The sequence below is a fragment of the Rhinoraja longicauda genome, chromosome 4, assembly GCF_053455715.1.
Source record: "Rhinoraja longicauda isolate Sanriku21f chromosome 4, sRhiLon1.1, whole genome shotgun sequence".
NCBI classification, from domain to species: Eukaryota; Metazoa; Chordata; class Chondrichthyes; order Rajiformes; family Arhynchobatidae; genus Rhinoraja; species Rhinoraja longicauda.
The window spans coordinates 91676942-91697484 of NC_135956.1; the positions used below are offsets into that span (position 1 = coordinate 91676942).

Sequence of the window (20543 nt, forward strand, 5' to 3'; positions counted from 1 at the left end):
AAGGCGGACTGAGCGCAGGTGTTCAGCGAAGCGATCGCCGAGCCTGCGTTTGGTTTCACTGATGTAAAGAAGTTGACATCTGGAGCAGAGGATGCAATAGATGAGGTTGGAGGAGGTGCAGGTGAACCTCTGTCTCACCTGGAAAGACTATTTGGGTCCTGAAGAATGAGGACATCTCGGATGCCCTAGTGTGAAACACCTCGTCCCGGGCGCACATGCGGCGTAGACGGAGGAATTGGGAGTAGGGGATAGAGGTTTTGCAGGAGACAGGGTGGGAAGAAGTGTAGTCCAGATAGCTATGCGAGTCAGTGGGTTAATAGTAGATGTCAGTCACTAGTCTGTCTCCTGTGATGGAGATGGTGAGGTCCAGAAACGGGAGGGAGATGTCGGAGATAGTCCAGGTATATTTAAGAGCAGGATGGAAATTGGAAGTGAAGTGTATGAAGTCAGTGAGTTCTGCATGGGTACAAGAGGTAGCACCAATGCACTCGTTAGGGTTAGCATTTTGTGTCTGTCTTCAATTTAAACCAGCATCTTCAGTTCCTTTCTACACATCGTTCCAGATGCACAGTCTCTTGCCCAGAGTAGGGGAATCGAGGACCACAGGACACAGGTTCAAGGTGAAGGGGTAAAGATTTAATAGGAATCCGAGGGGTAACATTTTCACACAGAGGGTGGTGGGTGTACGGAACAAGCTACCAGAGGAGGTAGTTGAGGCTGGGACAATCCCATCGTTTAAGAAACAGTTGGACAGGTACATGGATAGGACAGGTTTGGAGGGATATGGACCAAGCGCAGGCAGGTGGGACTAGTGTAGCTGGGACATTGTTGGCCGGTGTGTGCGAGTTGGGCCGAAGGGCCTGTTTCCACACTGTATCACTCTATTAGGAATATTGTGTTCAGATTTGTTAGTCCTGCCATAGGAAAGGTGTTGTTAAGCTGTAAAGAGTGCAGAGATTTACTTGGATGTTGCCAGGACCTGAGGGCCTGATCTAAAGGGAGAGGTTGGGTAGGCTTGGACTGTGGACTGTGGACTGATCTCAAGGCAGAGAAGATCATGAGGGGAATGCACAGAGCTTTTCCTAGCGTGGGGGAAATTAAAAATGAGATGGGCATTTGTTTACGGGGACTACGCCCCGATCTTTGTCAACGGGGACAGTGTGGAGAGAGTGTCCAGCTTCAAGTTTCTGGGCACTCACATTTCGGAGGACCTAACATGGTCCAATAACACTGCTGCGCTGGTCAATAAGGCACAGCATCGACTGTTCTACCTAAGAACACTGAAAAAGTCTGGTCTACCCCAACAGCTGCTGACAACCTTCTACCGCTGCACCATAGAGAGCATCCTAACGCATGGCATCCCTGTGTGGTACCTCAGCTGTACGGAGGCAGAGAGGAAAGCTCTTCAGCGGGTAGTCCATAGAGCTCAGAGGACCACCGGAACACAGCTACCAGCCTTGGAGGGCATCTACAACACACGATGCCTCAAACTGTTACAATTTGTTTCATTGGGTTGTATAAATTGATACTGACTAGCTCATTAAATTATTGCATCGTATGGGAGGCGCATTCCCAATCTCGTTGTACCCCTGTACAATGACAATAAAGATATATTGCATTGTATTGTATTGTATTGTAAAGTGCAAGGGCGAAGATTTAATACGAATCAGAGGGGTAACTTTTACCACACAGAGAATGTTGGGTGTCTGGAACGTGTTTACCAGAGAAGGTAGCTGAGGTTGGTATAATAACATTCAGTTTAGTTTAATTTAGAGATACAGCACGGAAACAGGCCCTTCGGCCCACCGGGTCCGCGCCGACCAGCGATCCCCCGCACACTAACACTATCCTACACACACTAGGGACAATTTTACATTCATACCAAGCCAATTAACCTACAAACCTGCACGTCTTTGGAGTGTGGGACTAAACTGGAGCACCCGGAGAAAACCCACGCAGGTCACGGGGAGAACGTACAAACTCCGTACAGACAGCGCCCGCGGTCAGGATGGAACCCGGGTCTCTGGCTGTAAGTGCTGTAAGGCAGCAACTCTACCGCTGCGCCACCGTGCCGCCCACTTAAAAAGGATCTGGGCCAAACTTGGGTAAATGGGACTAGCTTAGATGGGGCAAGTTGGACCGAAGGGGCTGTTACGTGTGCCGTAGCAATATGATTATTATGAACAGGTCTCTTCAAAAAAAAAATCAAATGACTAATAGCAAATATTTTCCAGTTGTTTTTAGTTTTATATAGTTTTAGAGAAAAAACACAGAAACAGGCATTAGAGTCCACGCCGACCATCGATCACCATGTTCACACTAGTTCTGTGTTATCCCACTTTCTGATCCACTCCCTACACACTGGGAACAAGTTTACTGAGGGCCAATTAACCCACAAACCCGCACTTCTTTGTTTGATGTGGGGGGAAACCGGAGCACCCGGAGGAAACCCACGCGGTCACAGGGAGAATGTGCAAACTGCGCGCACACACACAGCACCCGCGGTCAGGAGTGGACCCTGGTCTCTGGCGCTGTAAGGCAGCAGCTCTACCCGCTGCACCTGGTGTCATGCAAATAGACGTTATTCCTGTGACAGGAATGTGGGGCCAACATCCATTACAACGCCCTTAACTTTTCGCCACAGAAGGCAGTGGAGGTCAATTCACTGGATGTTTTCAAGAGAGAGTTGGACAGAGCTCTTAGGGCTAACGGAATCAAGGGATATGGGGAGAAAGCAGGAACGGGGTACTGATTCTGGATGATCAGCCATGATCACATTGTGGCTCGAAGGGCCTACTTCTGCTAGCTATTTTCTATGTTTCTAACTACAAGCAAAACACAAAGTGATGGAGTAACTCAGCGGATCAGGCAGCCTTTGTGATGGGAGTTTCGGGTCGGGACAATTCTTTCCACTTTCAACTAACTAACTTTTCCCTAGGACATCTTAAAGTTAACCTAATTACATGTATCAGATACCTGTCTCACCTTGAAGCACGCAAAAGATAGTTTGCTGTTTTATTGATTCAAAGGAATTAGCAAAACCATGCAAAAAATTCCAAAACAATCTGAAAAATAAGTGACACCTCTGTTGGGTCACAATGAGTTAGCTTCAGTAATAGCTAATAGATATATACACCCATCAGCCAAAACATTATGACCACTGACAGGTGAAGTGAATAACATCGAAGAAGGGTCTTGAGCCGAAACGTTGCCCATTCCTTCTCTCCTGAGATGCTGCCTGACCTGCTGAGTTACTCGAGCATTTTGTTAATAAATACCTTCGATTTGTACCAGCATCTGCAGTTATTTTCTTACACAACATTGATTATCTTGTTACAATGGCACCTGTCAAGGGTGGGATATATTAGGCAGCAAGTGAACAGTTAGTTCTTGAAGTTGATGTGTTGGATGCAGGAGAAATGGGCAGGAGTAAAGACCTGAGCGACTTTGACAAGGGCCAAATTGTTATGGGCAGACGACTGGGCCAGAGCATCTGTGAAACGGCAAGGCTTGTGGGGTGCTCCCGGTCAGCAGTGGTGAGTACCTACCGACAGTGGTCCGAGGAGGGACAAACCACAAACCGGCGACAGGCAGGGTGTTGGGCGCCCAAGGCTCATCGATGCGCGAGGGCAACTAAGGCTATCCCGTCTGGTCCGAACCGACAGAAGGTCGACTGTGGCACAAGTCACAGACAATGTTAATGGTGGTTACGGGAGGAATGTGTCACAATACACAGTGCATCGCACCCTGCTGCGTATGGGGCTGCACACGGAGGGCCAACAGCATATTAGGCAGGTGGGCATAATGTTTTGGCTCACCAGGTCATAATGTTTTGGCTGATCGGTGTACATTAATAACATGACCGATGTAGGTCTGTACAAACTCAGAAAATAGTTGTTAGAAATCATGCAAGTGCTCCACATGAAAGATCCGACACGTCCCATGGAAAGGAAGACAAATGCTGACCTACCAAAGACAATATTTGTACCTTGAAATTACCCAAAGCCAGTGTGTCAACAGACCACGAGCGAAAGACTCAGTGATTTCAAAATAATAAAAAAAACAAAGTCTCTTATTTACAAAGCACACACAATTCCATCAATCAAATTCAGTCATTTCAAAATACACATCTCTCTCGGGTATCTCGATCCAAGATGAAGCCGACTGGTTTAGAAACACCATTTTAAAAGCACACGTCAAACAAGCTGTGCCATTTTGTGGCTCCACTTTATCCTCCACCAACCAGTCCTCAAATGCAGCGTAGGTTTACTAGGTTAATTCGCGGAATGGCGGGACTGTCGTATGTTGAAAGACTGGAGCGACTAGGCTTGTATACACTGGAATTTAGAAGGATGAGAGGGGATCTTATCGAAACGTATAAGATTATTAAGGGGTTGGACACGTTAGAGGCAGGAAACATGTTCCCAATGTTGGGGGAGTCCAGAACAAGGGGCCACAGTTTAAGAATAAGGGGTAAGGTCATTTAGAAATGAGATGAGGAAAAACTTTTTCAGTCAGAGTTGAGAGTTGCCTCAGAAGGCAGTGGAGGCCAATTCTCTGAATGCATTCAAGAGAGAGCTAGATAGAGCTCTTAAGGATAGCGGAGTCAGGGGGTATGGGGAGAAGGCGGGAACGGGGTACTGATTGAGAATGATCAGCCATGATCACATTGAATGGCGGTGCTGGCTCGAAGGGCCAAATGGCCTCCTCCTGCACCTATTGTCTATTGTCTGACTTGTGTCTGCTCTGGCCAGAAACACAGAGAAAATGGACAATGACACAACCCAATGGACAAGGCCTTTGTAGTCTAGCCTCTTGGCTTCCAGTGTGGAAAGGAAGATAACTTGATAGATGGATGTGGCTGAAAATTACATTTCAAGAGCTCGGGTGTGGTGGCACGTTCTTATTGGTAAAGGTACCTTCACAAACCAGCATCAGGAAGGGAGTCTTCACCCTGGCCAATGGAGGTGGTCCAGGACTTGGCTTCACCCTGGCCAATGAAGGTTGTCCAGGACTTGGCTTCGCCCTGGCCAATGAAGGTTGTCCAGGACTTGGCTTCACCCTGGCCAATGAAGGTGGTGCAGCACATATCCTCACAATGGCCAATGGAGGTGGTGTGGGACATCTTCACTATTACCAATGGGAATGATCCAGGACATCTTCACTGTGGTCAATGGAGGTGGTGTGGGACATCTTCACTATGGCCAGTGGAGGTGGTGTGGGACATCTTCACTATGGCCAGTGGAGGTGGTGTGGGACATCTTCACTGTGGTCAATGGAGGTGGTGTGGGACATCTTCACTATGGCCAATGGTGGTGTGGGACATCTGCACGGTGGCCAGTGGAGGTGGTGTGGGACATCTTCACTATGGCCAGTGGAGGTTGCCTGGGAAGTAACTTCACTAAGGCCAATGGATCTGATCCAGGACATATAGACAATAGGTGCAGGAGTAGGCTATTCGGCCCTTCGAGCCAGCACCACCATTCAATGTGATCAAGGCTGATCATTCTCAATCAGTACCCCGTTCCTGCCTTCTCCCCATACCCCCTGACTCCGCTATCCTTAAGAGCTCTATCTAGCTCTCTCTTGAATGCATTCAGAGAATTGGCCTCCACTGCCTTCTGAGGAAGAGAATTCCACAAATTCACAACTGTCTGACTGAAAAAGTTATCTTCACCATGGCCACTGGAGGTGGTGCAGGACACAGCTTTTGACAAGCAAAACGCAGAGTGCTGGAGGAAATTAGTCAGTCAGGCAGCATCTGTGGAAGGCATGGACAGGCGATGTTTCAGGTCAGGACCCTTCCCCATTCCCTCCACACATGCCGCTTGATCCACCGAGTTCCTCCAGCACTTTAGTGCTTTGCTCAAGATTCCAGCATCTGCGGTTCCCCATGCCTCCATTTTCTGGCAGTCAATAAGTTGGAGCTAGCTCTGAGCCAATTTGATTCCAAATTATAGGGGAAACCATTTCACCCAGAGAATTGTGAATCTGTGGAATTCTCTGCCACAGAGGGCAGTGGAGGCCAATTCACTGGATGTTTTCAAGAGAGAGTTAGATTTAGCTCTTAGGGCTAACAGAATCAAGGGATATGGGGAGAAAGCAGGAACGGGACACTGATTTTGGATCATCAGCCGTGATCATATTGAATGGCGATGCTGGCTCGAAAGGCCGAATGGCCTACTCCTGCACCTATGAATCTTTCTTTTTGGATTCATTAATAAGAGTTAAAGGCTTCTCCTCAGCAATAACCAAACATTACTCGGCCTAATGTAAGCATAACTCTGTAAACTGACACCCTGTTCAAGTTTGGTTCGATGCTTCTTAGGACCTGTAACAATCTGCTGATGTAGATTGGAGGGATAGTCACCACTGCGGCTAATGCCTTAACTACTGCAATCTACACCGATCAGCCAAAACATTATGACCACTGACAAGCCAAGTGAATAACATTGATTATCTTGTTACAATGGCACCTGTCAAGGGGTGGGATATATTAGGCAGCAAGTGAACAGTCAGTTCTTGAAGTTGATGTGTTGGATGCAGGAGAAATGGGCAGGAGTAAAGACCTGAGCGACTTTGACAAGGGCCAAATTGTTCTAGCCAGACGACTGGGTCAGAGCATCTCTGAAACGGCAAGGCTTGTGGGGTGCTCCCTGTCAGCAGTGGTGAGTACCTACCGACAGTGGTCCGAGGAGGGACAAACCACAAACCGGCGACAGACAGGGTGTTGGGCGCCCAAGGCTCATCGATGCGCGAGGGCAACGAAGGCTATCCCGTCTGGTCCGAACCGACAGAAGGTCGACTGTGGCACAAGTCACAGAAAATGTTAATGGTGGTGACGGGAGGAATGTGTCACAATACACAGTGCATCGCATCCTGCTGCGTATGGGGCTGCACACGGAGGACCAACAGCATATTAGGCAGGTGGGCATAATGTTTTGGCTCGTCAGGTCATAATGTTTTGGCTCGTCAGGTCATAATGTTTTGGCTGATCAGTGTGTGGCTCTTCAAACCCAGGCAGCCATTCACCATCAACCACTGGGCATTCCATTTGTGCCTTCACACCGACTGGCTGATGCTACACGTAATGTGTGTTGAACTTCCCAAGCAAGGGCAATTGGTCGCGCCCAGTACTGTGTTGTCAAGCGATGGTCAGTGAGGTACAAGGCACGGGCACGGCAAATTGACAAACTACGTCACAACATAGTTCAACTTTAAGGTAGATACACAATGCTGCAGTAACTCAGCAGGTCAGGCAGCATCTCGGGAGAGAAGGGATGGCTGACGTTTCAGGTCGAGACCCTACTTCACACTCTGTACTGACGCTGGTATTCATCAGGAACAATTGAGGGTGGACAGCCTTTGTTGTGTTGGGTGCCCACAACATCCACATCTTCTGAGCAAATAAAAGATTTTTGTTTTTAGTCACAGAAGCCACACAGCACGGAAACAGGCCCTTTGGCCCATCACGCCCATGCTGACCAAGATGCCCCATCTACGCTCGTTCCATTCGCCCTCGTTTGGCCCACATCCCTCTGCACGAACCTGTCCAAGTCTCCTTTAAATGTTGGAGAGTGGACTGTGTGGTCTGAAGAAGGGTCTCGACCCGAAACGTCACCCATTCCTTCTCTCCCGAGATGCTGCCTGACCCGCTGAGTTACTCCAGCACTCTGTGAAACGTCACCTATCCATGTTCTCCACAGATGCTGCCTGACCCGCTGAGTTACTCCAGCATTGCCTGTCTACCTTCGATTTTAACCAACACCTGCAGTTTTTTTCAACTTTACGAGGCGTAGCATGGGAAGATTCTGCCAGCTATTTAGCATCAGGAAAACATATTGCAAATATATCTCAGCGATGGCTAGAATGCAGGAGGGTTAGAATAACAAAGCAGGTTCACACAGAGGTTTAGTGCAACTTTAAAGTGTATTGGCTTACGTGTAATCTTCAATAGCATGATAGTACCAATACATTGTATAAGCCCCAACACGACGATGCACAATACAGTACATCTTGTGTTATTTTTTCCATTACGTGCCCGGAAGGAATCAGTAACAACTTTTTAACAAATCACTCCAAAAAAAAAAACTACCGAGACTTGAAACCAAATCGAGCCTGCAACCTTTCAAGAGAATCAATGCAATTGAAGCATTCACAGCTGAAACTTGGAAATCACTTTCCAGCTGAAAGATCGGACAATTGGAAAGTTCCTCAAAGCCAGCTTTTTTCCTTGCTGGCGGCAGGCGAAGGTCAACAGGGAACGGAACGAGCTGATTGGGAAGTTTATTTGTTTGACACATTATTTTTGTGCGCGGTAACGGGGTGGGGATGCAGATTACCCCTTGACCGTTTTCGATACACAAATGGAAAAAAGCAAAGTTATTCTTCATTAATAGTTATATTTAAATTTGGTTTCACCCGTTAACCGCAGAAACAAGAGAGAAATTCTACCCGCAGATCACAGCAAAGGCAGTTAACAATGTGCCTGGGAGCTGGAGTGAACAAGAGGTGTGCACACACCAAAGTACACACGCTGCCCATTGCTCTGGGCTGCAGTCCCTTGCACACAACATGTCCCGGGGTGGGTCGCAAGATTCATTATAATCCGTATTCGTTATGATTTCTCGAAGGAAAAGGCTAGTCATCAATTTAAAGGGCTCGTTACTGCAACCCCACGCAAATCCCTCGGTCTGATTCGAGAACTGGGGGGGGAGGGAGGGAGGTCACCTCTCCTTTCACTGATCGGTAAAGCACAGTAAAAAAATAAGGCCATTATTGAAGGGGAAAGTCGGCAGCGGTGGGTGAAGGCTGGTGGGGAGGGAGGGGGGGGGGGAAGGACGCTGCTGGAGGTAGGGGAATGCAGAGGAGGGAGGAAGGAAGGGAGAGAGAGGGCAGAGAGAGAACCGGCAGCTCTAGTTCACCCACGTCAGGCAACCACACGTCATATTTTGGGGGCAATAACTCAGCAAGCAGAGCCCTTGCAGAAGCTCTTGAGGGCGAATACTCCATTGTGAAAGCAAACGCTGGGTTCACTTCTAATTGTACATTCCTGGTTACAGGGAGAGTGGCAGGGCAAACATGGCGAGTTCGAAGGGCATAAGATCGTCACTCTTTGGCAGTACATTTCCTCAGGCCATCACCAGCGAGATACCTATTCACAGATGAGGGGGTCAGCAGGTTTATGTTTTGTTGGATAGTGTGATTTAACTAATGGTAAGTTGTGCAAATCCTATGAGTTTAACATCATCAGGAATATCAGATTCTTCCATTCCAGAGGCCTGCAGGAAAATAAAAAATAAAAATGTTTTAATATAACAATAAAGCATCATGTTTAGATTAGGTAGACACAAAATGCTGGAGTAACTCAGCGGGTCAGGCAGCATCACTGGAGAAGGAATAGGTGACGTTCTTCAGACTGAAGGGTCTCTTTTTCACCATACTGTGATTGTATGTTAAGGATTTTGATAAATACAGCACAGAAACAGGCCCTTCGGCCCACCGAGTCCATGCTGACCCGTACACACTCGTTCTGTGTTATCCCACTTTTTCATCCACTCCCTACACACAAGGGGGCAATTTACAGAGGGGCCGATTAACCTGCAAACCGCCACGTCTTTGAGATGTGGGAGGAAATCGGATTCACTGGATGAATTTAAAAGAAGGTTAGATAGAGCTCTAGGGGCTAGTGCAATCAAGGGATATGGGGAGAAGGCAGGCACGGGTTACTGATTGTGAATGATCAGCCGTGATCACATTGAATGGCGGTGCTGGATCGAAGGGCCGAATAGCCTCCTCCTGCACCTATTTTCTATGGTTCTATGTTTCTACTCCAGCATTTTGTGGCTATCTTCAGTGGAATTTGATAAGTGTGACAAGGAAAGTTTCCTTAGGCAATATATAGAAGGCCTGACTAGGAAGAGGACATAGGCCCTTCGGCCCAACTCGCCCACACCGGCCAACAATGTCCCAGCTACACTAGTCCCACCTGCCTGCGCTTGGTCCATATCCCTCCAAACCTGTCCTATCCATGTACCTGTCCAACTGTTTCTTAAACAATGGATAGTCCCAGCCCCAACTACCTCCTCTGGCAGCTTGTTCCATACACCGACCACCCTCTGTAAGAAAAAGTTGCCCCTCGGATTCCTATTAAATCTTTTCCCCTTCACCTTGAACCTATGTCCTCTGGTCCTCGATTCCCCTACTCTGGGTAAAAGACTGTGCATCTACCCGATTTTTCCTCATGATTTTGTACCCCTCTATAAGATCTCCCCTCATCCTCCTGCGCTCCAAGGAATAGAGACCCAGCCTACTCAACCTCTCCCTATAGCTCACACCCTCTAGTCCTGGCAACATCCTCGTAAATCCTTTCAAGCTTGGCTGAACCCTTTCTATTCTTGGTGGACTTGGATCTGTGCAGAGAAGGTCCTGGAGGACAGAGTAACTAAAGTTGTTCCTTCGTTTAAGGAGGGAAAGGACATTTGGACAGATACATAGAGTGCAAGGATTGAGAGGGTTATGGCCCACATGAGGGCAGCTGGGAGTAGCTTAGATGAGGCATCTTGGTTGGCATGGACAGTTTGGGTTGATGGGCCTGTTCCGTGCTGGATGACTCTTTATTCATGCCCTCACCACTTGACGTTGGACCTTTAACTACGGTTGCCAACTGTCCCGTATTAGCCGGGACATCCTGTATTTTGGGCTTAATTAGTTGGTCCTGTACGGGACCACCCTTGTCCTTTATTAGGTCCGGGGGGCGCTGTAGGCCCGGAAGCTGTAGGCCTGGACACTGCAGGCCCGGGGGACACTGTAGGCCCGGACGCTGTAGGCCCCGAAGCTGTAGGCCTGGACACTGCAGGCCCGGGGGACACTGTAGGCCCGGACGCTGTAGGCCTGGACACTGCAGGCCGGGGGACACTGTAGGCCCGGAAGCTGTAGGCCTGGACACTGCAGGCCCGGGGGACACTGTAGGCCCGGACGCTGTAGGCCCCGAAGCTGTAGGCCTGGACACTGCAGGCCCGGGAGACACTGTAGGCCCGGACGCTGTAGGCCTGGACACTGCAGGCCGGGGGACACTGCAGGCCGGGGGACACTGTAGGCCCGGAAGCTGTAGGCCTGGACACTGCAGGCCCGGGGGACACTGTAGGCCCGGACGCTGTAGGCCCCGAAGCTGTAGGTCCGGACGCTGCAGGCCCCGACGGTTTAGGTCCCGAAACTCTAGGTTTCCGACATTTTAGCTCCGGACAGTGTAGGCCCGGACAGTGTAGGTCCGGAGGCCCGGGCACCACCTAACGGAGATTACGTAGCAACCCACTTCCCGGCCCAGGCGGCTGCCATTGGTGGAGGGGGAGCACGTGGTCGCTGGCTGGGAGAGGTCACGTGGGGCGGTGACGTCACATTGTCCCGTATTTGGGAGTGAGATAGTTGACACCCCTACCTTTAACAGATATTCTTTCCTAGACCTTACTGGCTTAATGAAAGCATTGAATTGCAAACCAGAATTGCAAGAACATAAAAAAGAGGAGAGCTGGCCATTCTGGGGTTGTGACCTGCTCTGTCGTTCAACGTCACGGTGGGCACGGTTTAAGAAACATTTAGACGGGTACACGGATAGGACAGGTTTAGAGGGATTTGGGCCAAATGCAGGCAGGTGGGACTAGTGTAGATCGGACGTTGGTCACTGTGGGCAAGTTTAGTTGAAGGGCCTGTTTCCACACTGTGTGAATACGAGTATTTATGTTCATAAGTGATAGGAGCAGAATTAGGGCATTCGGCCCATCAAGTCTACACCACCTTTCAATCATGGCTGGACCATCTCTCCCCCTCAACCCCATTCTCCTGCCTTCTCCCCATAACCCCTGACACCTGTACTAATCAAGAATCCATCTATCTCTGCCTTAAAAATATCCACTGACTTGGCCTCCACTGCCCTTTTGTGGCAATAAATTCCAAAGATTCACCGCCCTCTGACTAAAGAAATTTCTCCAAGTCTCTTTCCTAAAGGAACGTCCTTTAATTCTGAGGCTGTGCCCTCTGGTCCTAGACTCCCCCACTAGTGGAAACATCCTCTCCACAACCACTCTATCCAAGCCTTTCACTATTTAATACCAGGCCACTTTCCTGCACTGACTGCATCTCCCTCCAATCTCTAATCATTCGTAACTCTGTCAATTCCTTTCCCATACACACTCAATGCCCGAGGTGACATTTTTGATTCTGATATTAAAATCGGCGACAAGTCTACTCACCAATTTGAACGTGACGGATCTATTTACAGCTGGTTCATCCACTATTTTCTGTAGATTTGCAGCAACTGATTTTAGAAAAAAACCAAGTTAAAAACTAACATTTTCATTTTTACTTATTAAAATACCAATGAGCAAATATAAACTTTTCACCATACACACCCAACCTGAAATTGTGTTAATATTTGCTGAGCTTATCACATTTACTATCTAGAATTTCATTGTTCCGTTGTCAGCCCATGTCACAGCTAAACCATTCTTGACCTGATTACACTTTGCTTGTGGCAAATATTTATCCAGTGATATCGAAAATGTCTCAAAGTGCCTCACAAAAATTGCTTTCCCCGGAATAACCTCAAGAAAGTCAATCCAGCAAAGGCCAATTGTTCAACGGTTTCAAATTGAATTGAATAAATCTTATTGGCCAAGTATGTACACATACAAGGAATTTGCCCGGGTGCAGAAGGGCCGAATGGCCTACTCATGCACCTATTTTGCGATGTTTCTTCACAAACCTTCAGGGGATTGGAAAATTCAGATCTGGATTGTGATATTTGCTGTTCAAGGAGAAGAGGTTGTTGGAGTTCTTCCTTCAGTGGTGATGCTCAAGTACAAAGACTGGCAGATACAGTGGGGTTGTGGAAACACCATTCCCTCCAAGGTACTCTCCCTATCTCATCCCTTTGCAGATATTGTGGTGGTGCAGTAAACCAAGCGTCGTGAATCACACGGGTTTTATTAACGAAACAGTGGTTGAACACGCGCGCTTAGTTAGGAGAACAGTTAGGTGCTTGTTGCTGTTGAGAGGAGCACCACACGAATGTCCAATCGTGGGCTCGAGCTGAGCTTCTCATCTCCAACTGTCATCTCCAACCGTCAATTGTCATCTCCAACCGTCAACTGTCATCTCCAACAGTCAACTGTCATCTCCAACTGTCAACTGTCATCTCCAACAGTCAACTGTCAACTCCAACCGTCAACTGTCATCTCCAACCGTCAACTGTCATCTCCAACCGTCAACTGTCATCTCCAACTGTCAACTGTCATCTCCAACAGTTAACTGTCATCTCCAACAGTTAACTGTCATCACCAACTGTCAACTGTCATCTCCAACTATCAACTGTCATCTCCAACTGTCAACTGTCATCTCCAACAGTCAACTGTCATCTCCAACAGTTAACTGTCATCACCAACTGTCAACTGTCATCTCCAACTGTCAACTGTCATCACCAACTGTCAACTGTCATCTCTAACCGTCAACTGTCATCTCCAACCATCAACTGTCATCTCCAACCATCAACTGTCATCACCAACTGTCAACTGTCATCACCAACTGTCATCTCCCGGTCACGTGATCGTTCCAGTTCTGGTGACGCCACAGTAGGATGATTGTGTTGCCTGATAACAGCTGGGAAGAAACTGTCCCTGAATCTGCAGGCGAGTGTGGATAGGACAGGTTGAAGAGGGATATGGGCCAAAAGCAGGCAGGTGGGACTATTGTAGATGGGACATTAGTCAGTGTGGGCAAGTTGGGTTGAAGGGCCTGCTTCCACGCTGTGTGACAATCCCAGATTCAGGGACAGTTTCAACCACAACCAGAGAGCAGTCCTGAACTACTATCTACCTTATTGGTGACCCTCAGTCTGAAGAAGGGTCTCGACCCGAAACGTCATCCATTCCTTCTCTCCTGAGATGCTGCCTGACCTGCTGAGTTACTCCAGCATTTTGTGAATAAATACCTTCGATTTGTACCAGCATCTGCAGTTATTTTCTTATACTCAGACCATGATCGGACTTTTGTGAGCTTTACCTTGCACTAAACGTTATTACCTTATCATGACATTAGCCTGACATCGGTGGTGGTGAAGATGCTGGAGCCAATTATTAAAGAGGAAAAACTACGCATTTGGATAGCAGTAAAAAGGATTGGTCCAAGTCAGCATGGAGTTATGAAGGGGAAATCCTGCTTGACTAATCTTCTGGAATTTTTTGAGGATGTGACAAGTAAAATGAATGAAGGGGAGCCAGTGGATGTAGTGTATCTAGACTTTCAGAAAGCCTTTGATAAGGTTCCACATAGGAGATTAGTGGGCAAAATTAGAGCACATGGTATTGGGGGTAGGGTATTGACATGGATAGAAAATTGTTTGGCAGACAGGAAACAAAGAGTAGGAATAAACAGGTCCTTTTCAGAATGGCAGGCAGTGGCGAGTGGGGTAACGCAGGGCTCGGTGTTGGGGCCACAACTATTTACAATATATATTAATGATTTGGATGATGTAGTTAAAAGTAACACTCGCAAATTTGCAGATGACACAAAGCTGGGTGGCAGTGTGAACTGTGAAGAGGATGTTAGGAGGTTGCAGGGTGACCTGGACAGGTTGAGTGAGTGGGCAGATGCATGGCAGATGCAGTATAATGTAGATAAATGTGAGGTTATCCACTTTGGAGGCAAAAATAATGAGGCAGATTATTATCTCAATGGTGTCAGATTAGGAAAAAAGGAAGTGCAACGAGACCTTGGTGTCCTTGTGCACTAATCACTGAAAGTAAGCGTGCAGGTACAGCAGGCAGTGAAGAAAGCTAATGGCATGTTGGCCTTCATAACGAGAGGAGTTGAGTTTAAGAGTAAAGAGGTCCTCCTGCATTTGTACAGGGCCCAGGTTAGACCACATCTGGAGTATTGTGCGCAGTTTTGGTCTCCTAATTTGAGGAAGGACGTCCTTGCTATTGAGGCAGTAGGGTCACGAGGTTAATCCCTGGGAATTTGTGGAATTCTCTGCCACAGAGGGCAGGTGGAGGCCAATTCGCTGGATGAATTTAAAAGAGAGTTAGATAGAGCTCTAGGGGCTAGCGGAATCAAGGGATATGGGGAGAAGGCAGGCACGGGTTACTGAGTGTGGATGATCAGCCATGATCACAGTGAATGGCGGTGCTGGCTCGAAGGGCCAAATGGCCTCCTCCTGCACCTATTGTCTATGTTTCTATGTTCTCGTTTTGACGGATTGTGAACTCAGTCATATTCATGCTCAGTTTTCCCGTTGTGATGGATTGTGAGCGGAGCTGTATTCATTCGACACCACAGTACTCTGCACAGTATCAGTAAGCCATTCTAAAGGGTAATAAACCTTCAAAGTCCAAGCGCGCCGTATTGCAATGTAAGTAAAGAGTTACCTATTACTACATCTTTTCCATCCACCAGGCCTGCGGAGACAAGTTCTTGGGAAACACCATCTGCTGTATCTGTTGGATTAAACACATGTAATACATTTGGCAGGCTTTACCCATTCAACAATCTTTATTTAGTTTAGAGATACAGCGCGGAAACAGGCCCACTGGGTCCGCACCGACCAGCGATCCCCGCACACTAACACTATCCTACACACACTAGGGACAATTTACACACAAACCAAGCCAATTAACCTACAAACCTGCACGTCTTTGGAGTGTGGGAGGAAACTGAAGATCTCGGAGAAAACCCACGCAGGTCACGGGGAGAACGTACAAACTCCGTACAGACGGCGCCCGTAGTGGGGATGGAACCCGGGTCTCTGGCGCTGCTTTCGCTGTGAGGCAGCAACTCTACCGCTGCGCCACCGTGCCGCCCTGATTCACACTCATAAAGCAAGGAAACTGGCTCGACCACACAACTGGTCCATGCCAACCAAGATGCCCCACCTAAGCTAGTGCATTTACCCATGTTTTTCTTAAAATACCCCTCTAAACCTTCCCTATTCTTGTACCTGCTTAAATCTGCAGTTCTTTCCCACAAATATCTTTTCAATGTTATAATAATAATTGTGTCAACTGCCTCCTCTGGCAGCACGTTCCAGACATCTACTGGCCTCTGCGTGAAATGGTTGGCCCTCGGGTTCCCATTAAAACTTTTTCCTCTCACCTTAAACCTATGTCCTTTGGTTCTTGGTTCTACTACTCTGCATTCACCATATGTATCCCCCCGGAATGGCGGGACTGTCCTATGTTGAAAGACTGGAGCGACTAGGCTTGTATACACTGGAATTTAGAAGGATGAGAGGGGATCTTATTTAAACATATAAGATTATTAAGGGGTTGGACACATTAGAGGCAGGAATCATGTTCCCAATGTTGGGGGAGTCCAGAACCAGGTGCCACAGTTTAAGAATAAGGGCTAGGCCATTTAGAACGGAGATGAGGAAAAACATTTTCAGTCAGAGAGTTGTAAATCTGTGGAATTCTCTGCCTCAGAAGGCAGTGGAGGCCAATTCTCTGGATGCTTTCAAGAGAAAGCTAGATAGAGCTCTTAAAGGTAGCGGAGTCAGGAGGTATGGGGAGAAGGCAGGAACGGGGTACTGATTGAGAATGATAATAGACAATAGGTGCAGGAGGAGGCCTACAAACCTGCACGTCTTTGGAGTGTGGGAGGAAACCGGAGATCTCGGAGAAAACCCACGCAGGTCACGGGGAGAACGTACAAACTCCGTACAGACAGCACCCATAGTCGGGATGGAACCCGGGTCTCCAGCGCTGCATTCGCTGTAAGGCAGCAACTCTACCGCTGCGCCACCGTGTAGGCCAGTGAAGAGGGTGCACCCTACCCCAGGATATGAAGAAACCAGATTGTGATGAATGGGGGAGGTGGCGTGGATACAATGGTCTGCTCTCTGGAGCTGGAGAAGAGTGTGAGCCTGGCAACATCCTCAAAAATCTTCTCTGAACTCTTGGATCCAAACTGCTTTCAATTGAGTCATTAAATGACAATTGTTTGTGAGATGTTCCCAATCTAGGGAGAGTCCAGAACCAGGGGCCACACAGTCTAAGAATAAAGGGGAGGACATTTAAAACTGAAGCGAGAAAAAACTTTTTCACCCAGAGAGTTGTGGATTTGTGGAATTCTCTGCCACAGAGGGCAGTGGAGGCCAATTCACTGGATGAATTTAAAAGAGAGTTAGATAGAGCTCTAGGGGCTAGTGGAATCAAGGGGTATGGGGAGAGGGCAGGCACGGGTTACTGATTGTGGATGATCAGCCATGATCACAATGAATGGCGGTGCTGACTCGAAGGGCCAAATGGCCTCCTCCTGCACCTATTTTCTATGTTTCTATGTAAAAGCTATTCACTGGTACAATAAACTAAACTAAAACATTTTCTGTTGAAGTTTGGCAGCACATGGTAGAGCTGCTGCCTTACAGTAGCAGAGGCCTGGGCTTGATCCTGACTGTGGGTGCTGTCTGTACGGAGCTTGTACGTTCTGTTCTCACTGTGACTGTATGGGTTTCCTCCCACGCTTCAAAGACGTACAGGTTTGAAGGTTCATTGGCTTTGGTAAAATTGTAGAGGTGCTTCATCACAGCGCCAGGGACCCGGGATTGATCCTGACTACAGGTGCTATCTGTATTGAATCTGTATTGAATCTGTATTGTTCTGCTACAAGAATAGGGAAGGTTTAGAGGGGTATTCTCCCCGTGGGTTTTCTCTGGGTGCTCCGGTTTTCTCCCACACTCCAAAGACACCCAGGTTTGTAGGTTAATTGGCTTTGGTAAAATGGTAAATTGTCCCTTGTGTTTAGAGATACAGCGTGGAAACAGGCCCTTCGGCCCACCGGGTCCGCGCCGACCAGCGATCCCCTCACATTAACACTATCCTACACATACTGGGGACAATTTTTACATTTACTGAGCCAATTAACCTACAAACCTGCACGTCTTTGGAGTGTGGGAGGAAACCGAAGATCTCGGAGAAAACCCACGCAGGTCACGGGGAGAACGTACAAACTCCATACAGACAGCACCCGTAGTCGGGATGGAACCCGGGTCTCTGGCGCTGCATTCGCTGTAAGGCAGCAACTCTACCACTGTGCCACCGTGATGCCCGTGTGTAGGATAGTGTTAGTGTACGGATGATGGATGAGATTGATGGTCGTCACGCACTTGGCGGGCCGAAGGGCCTGTCTCCATGCTGTATCTCTGAAGTCTGGAGCTCAGGGCCAGCAAAAACCCGTGCATTATTCAAGCCAAAGTGATGGGTGCATTTACAGAGCACACGGGACGTGGGACATGGAAACACTTTACAGCAGTAACGTACGCATGTAAGGCTGGAGTGCAGACAGCCAGGGAAGGAGTCGCTATCCTGTCTTTGGAGAGGATGTTTCCACTAGAGTCACAGAGTGATACAGTGTGGAAACAGGCCCTTCGGCCCAACTCGCCCACACCGGCCAACAATGTCCCAGCTACCCTAGTCCCACCTGCCTGCGCTTGGTCCATATCCCTCCAAACCTGTCCTATCCATGCACGTGTCTAACAGTTTCTTAAACGATGGGATAGTCCCAGCCTCAACTACCTCCTCTGGCAGCTCGTTCCATACACCCACCACCCTCTGTGTGGAAAAAGTTACCCCTCGGATTCCTATTAAATCTTTTCCCCTTCACTTTCAACCTATATCCTCTGGTCCTCAATTCCCCTACACTGGGCAAGAGACTCTGTGCATCTACCCGATCTATTCCTCTCATGATTTTGTACACCTCTACAAGATCCCCCCTTATCCTCCTGCGCTCCAAGGAATAGAGACCCAGCCTGCTCAACCTCTCCCTATAGCTCACACCCTCTAGTCCTGGCAACATCCTCGTAATTTTTTTCTGAACCCTTTCAAGCTTGACAATATCTTTCACTAGTGGGAGAGTCTAGGGCTAGAGATCTAGGACTTGAGGTCACAGCCTCAGAATTAAAGGACGTTCTTTTAACAAGGAGATGAGGAGGAATTTCTTCAGTCAGAGGGCGGTGAATCTGTGGAATTCTTTGCTACAGACGGCTGTGGAGGCCAAGTCAGTGGATATATTTAAGGCAGAGATAGATAGATTCTTGATTAGTACGGGTGTCAGGGGTTATGGGGAGAAGGCAGGAGAATGGGGTTAGGAGGGAGGGAGAGAGATAGATCAGGCATGATGGAATGGCGGAGCAGATTTGATGGGCAGAATGGCCTAATTCTGCCTCTGCCACTTATTTGGCTTGACCGTGCTGGAGCAGTTCCACTGAAGCTCCTCCACCAAGGCTGCTGACAATGCCAAACATACAGACACAGTCTACTGACTGTCTTACCTCTACCCGGGGTAAACTCAAATCTTATGTCGTTCAGCTCCTTCTTCAAGTTCCTGTGGAGGGAGGGAGAAGAGGAAATGGTAAATTGAAAGACTGTTGCCGATGATCAGCTGCTGCTCAACCTGCCCTGAAGAGGGGTTGGCAGTGTCAGCATTAGATAGACAGTGCATGTCATTTAATGATGACTTCGGATACGACTATTTGTTCTTACTATGAAACAAGTGTAATTAATTCGAAATTTCACGTACAGCCTGCTACCTATATGTAGGAAAAAAACTGCAGATGCTGGTTTAAATCAAAGGTAGACATAAAATGCTGGAGTAACTCAGCGGGTCAGGCAACATCTCGGAAGAGAATGGGTGACGTTTCGGGTAGAGACCCTTCTTCAGACTGATGTCAGGGAAGGGGGTGAAACGTCACCCATTCCTTCTCTCCCGAGATGCTGCCTGACCTGCTGAGTTACTCCAGCATTTTGTGTCTACCTGCCACCTATATGGTTCATTTCACAGACAAACACAAAGCTTCCTGGCTTTTAGTATGTGTTATAGAGTCAACAGCATAGATACAGGTCCTTCGGCCCAACTTCCCCACACTGGCCAACCTGCCCATACTGACCATCATGCCTCATCTACACTAGTCCCCCCTGCCTGCGTTTGGCACATATCCCTCGAAAACTACCCTATGAATGTATTCTAATTTGAGGAAGGACATCCTTGCTATTGAGGCAGTGCTGCGCAGGTTCACGTGGTTAATCCCCGGGATGGCGGGACTGTCATATGAGGAAAGACTGGGCTTGTATTCACTGGAGTTTAGAAGGATGAGAGGGGATCTTATAGAGACGTATAAAATTATAAAAGGACTGGACAAGCTAGATGCAGGAAAAATGTTCCCCATGTTGGGGGAGTCCAGAACCAAGGGCCACACAGTCTAAGAATAAAGGGGAGGCCATTTAAAACTGAGGTGAGAAAAAACCCATATTACCCAGAGAGTTGTGAATTTGTGGAATTCTCTGCCAGAGGGCAGTGGAGGCCAATTCACTGGATGGATTTAAGAGAGAGTTAGATAGAGCTCTAGGGGCTAGTGGAATCAAGGGATATGGGGAGAAGGCAGGCACGGGTTACTGATTGTGGATGATCAGCCATGATCACAATGAATGGCGGTGCTGGCTAGAAGGGCCGAATGGCCTCCTCCTGCACCTATTGTCTATGTTTCTATGTACCTGTCT

At 48.1% G+C, this 20543-nt stretch overlaps 1 protein-coding gene across 1 annotated transcript in view; it reads right to left on the bottom strand.

Moving 5' to 3' along the window:
• Positions 1 to 5623: 5623 nt before the first annotated feature.
• LOC144592981 (serine/threonine-protein kinase OSR1-like) overlaps positions 5624 to 20543 on the bottom strand; it is a 119622-nt gene continuing 104702 nt past the window's right edge. Inside the window, exons 15-18 of the mRNA XM_078398387.1 lie at positions 19319 to 19371; positions 15420 to 15488; positions 12249 to 12313; positions 5624 to 9281 (exon numbers count right to left, since the gene is read on the bottom strand). Coding sequence (XP_078254513.1) covers positions 9207 to 9281; positions 12249 to 12313; positions 15420 to 15488; positions 19319 to 19371 — 262 coding nt within the window. The 3' untranslated portion in view covers positions 5624 to 9206. The remainder of the gene's footprint in view (positions 9282 to 12248; positions 12314 to 15419; positions 15489 to 19318; positions 19372 to 20543) is intronic.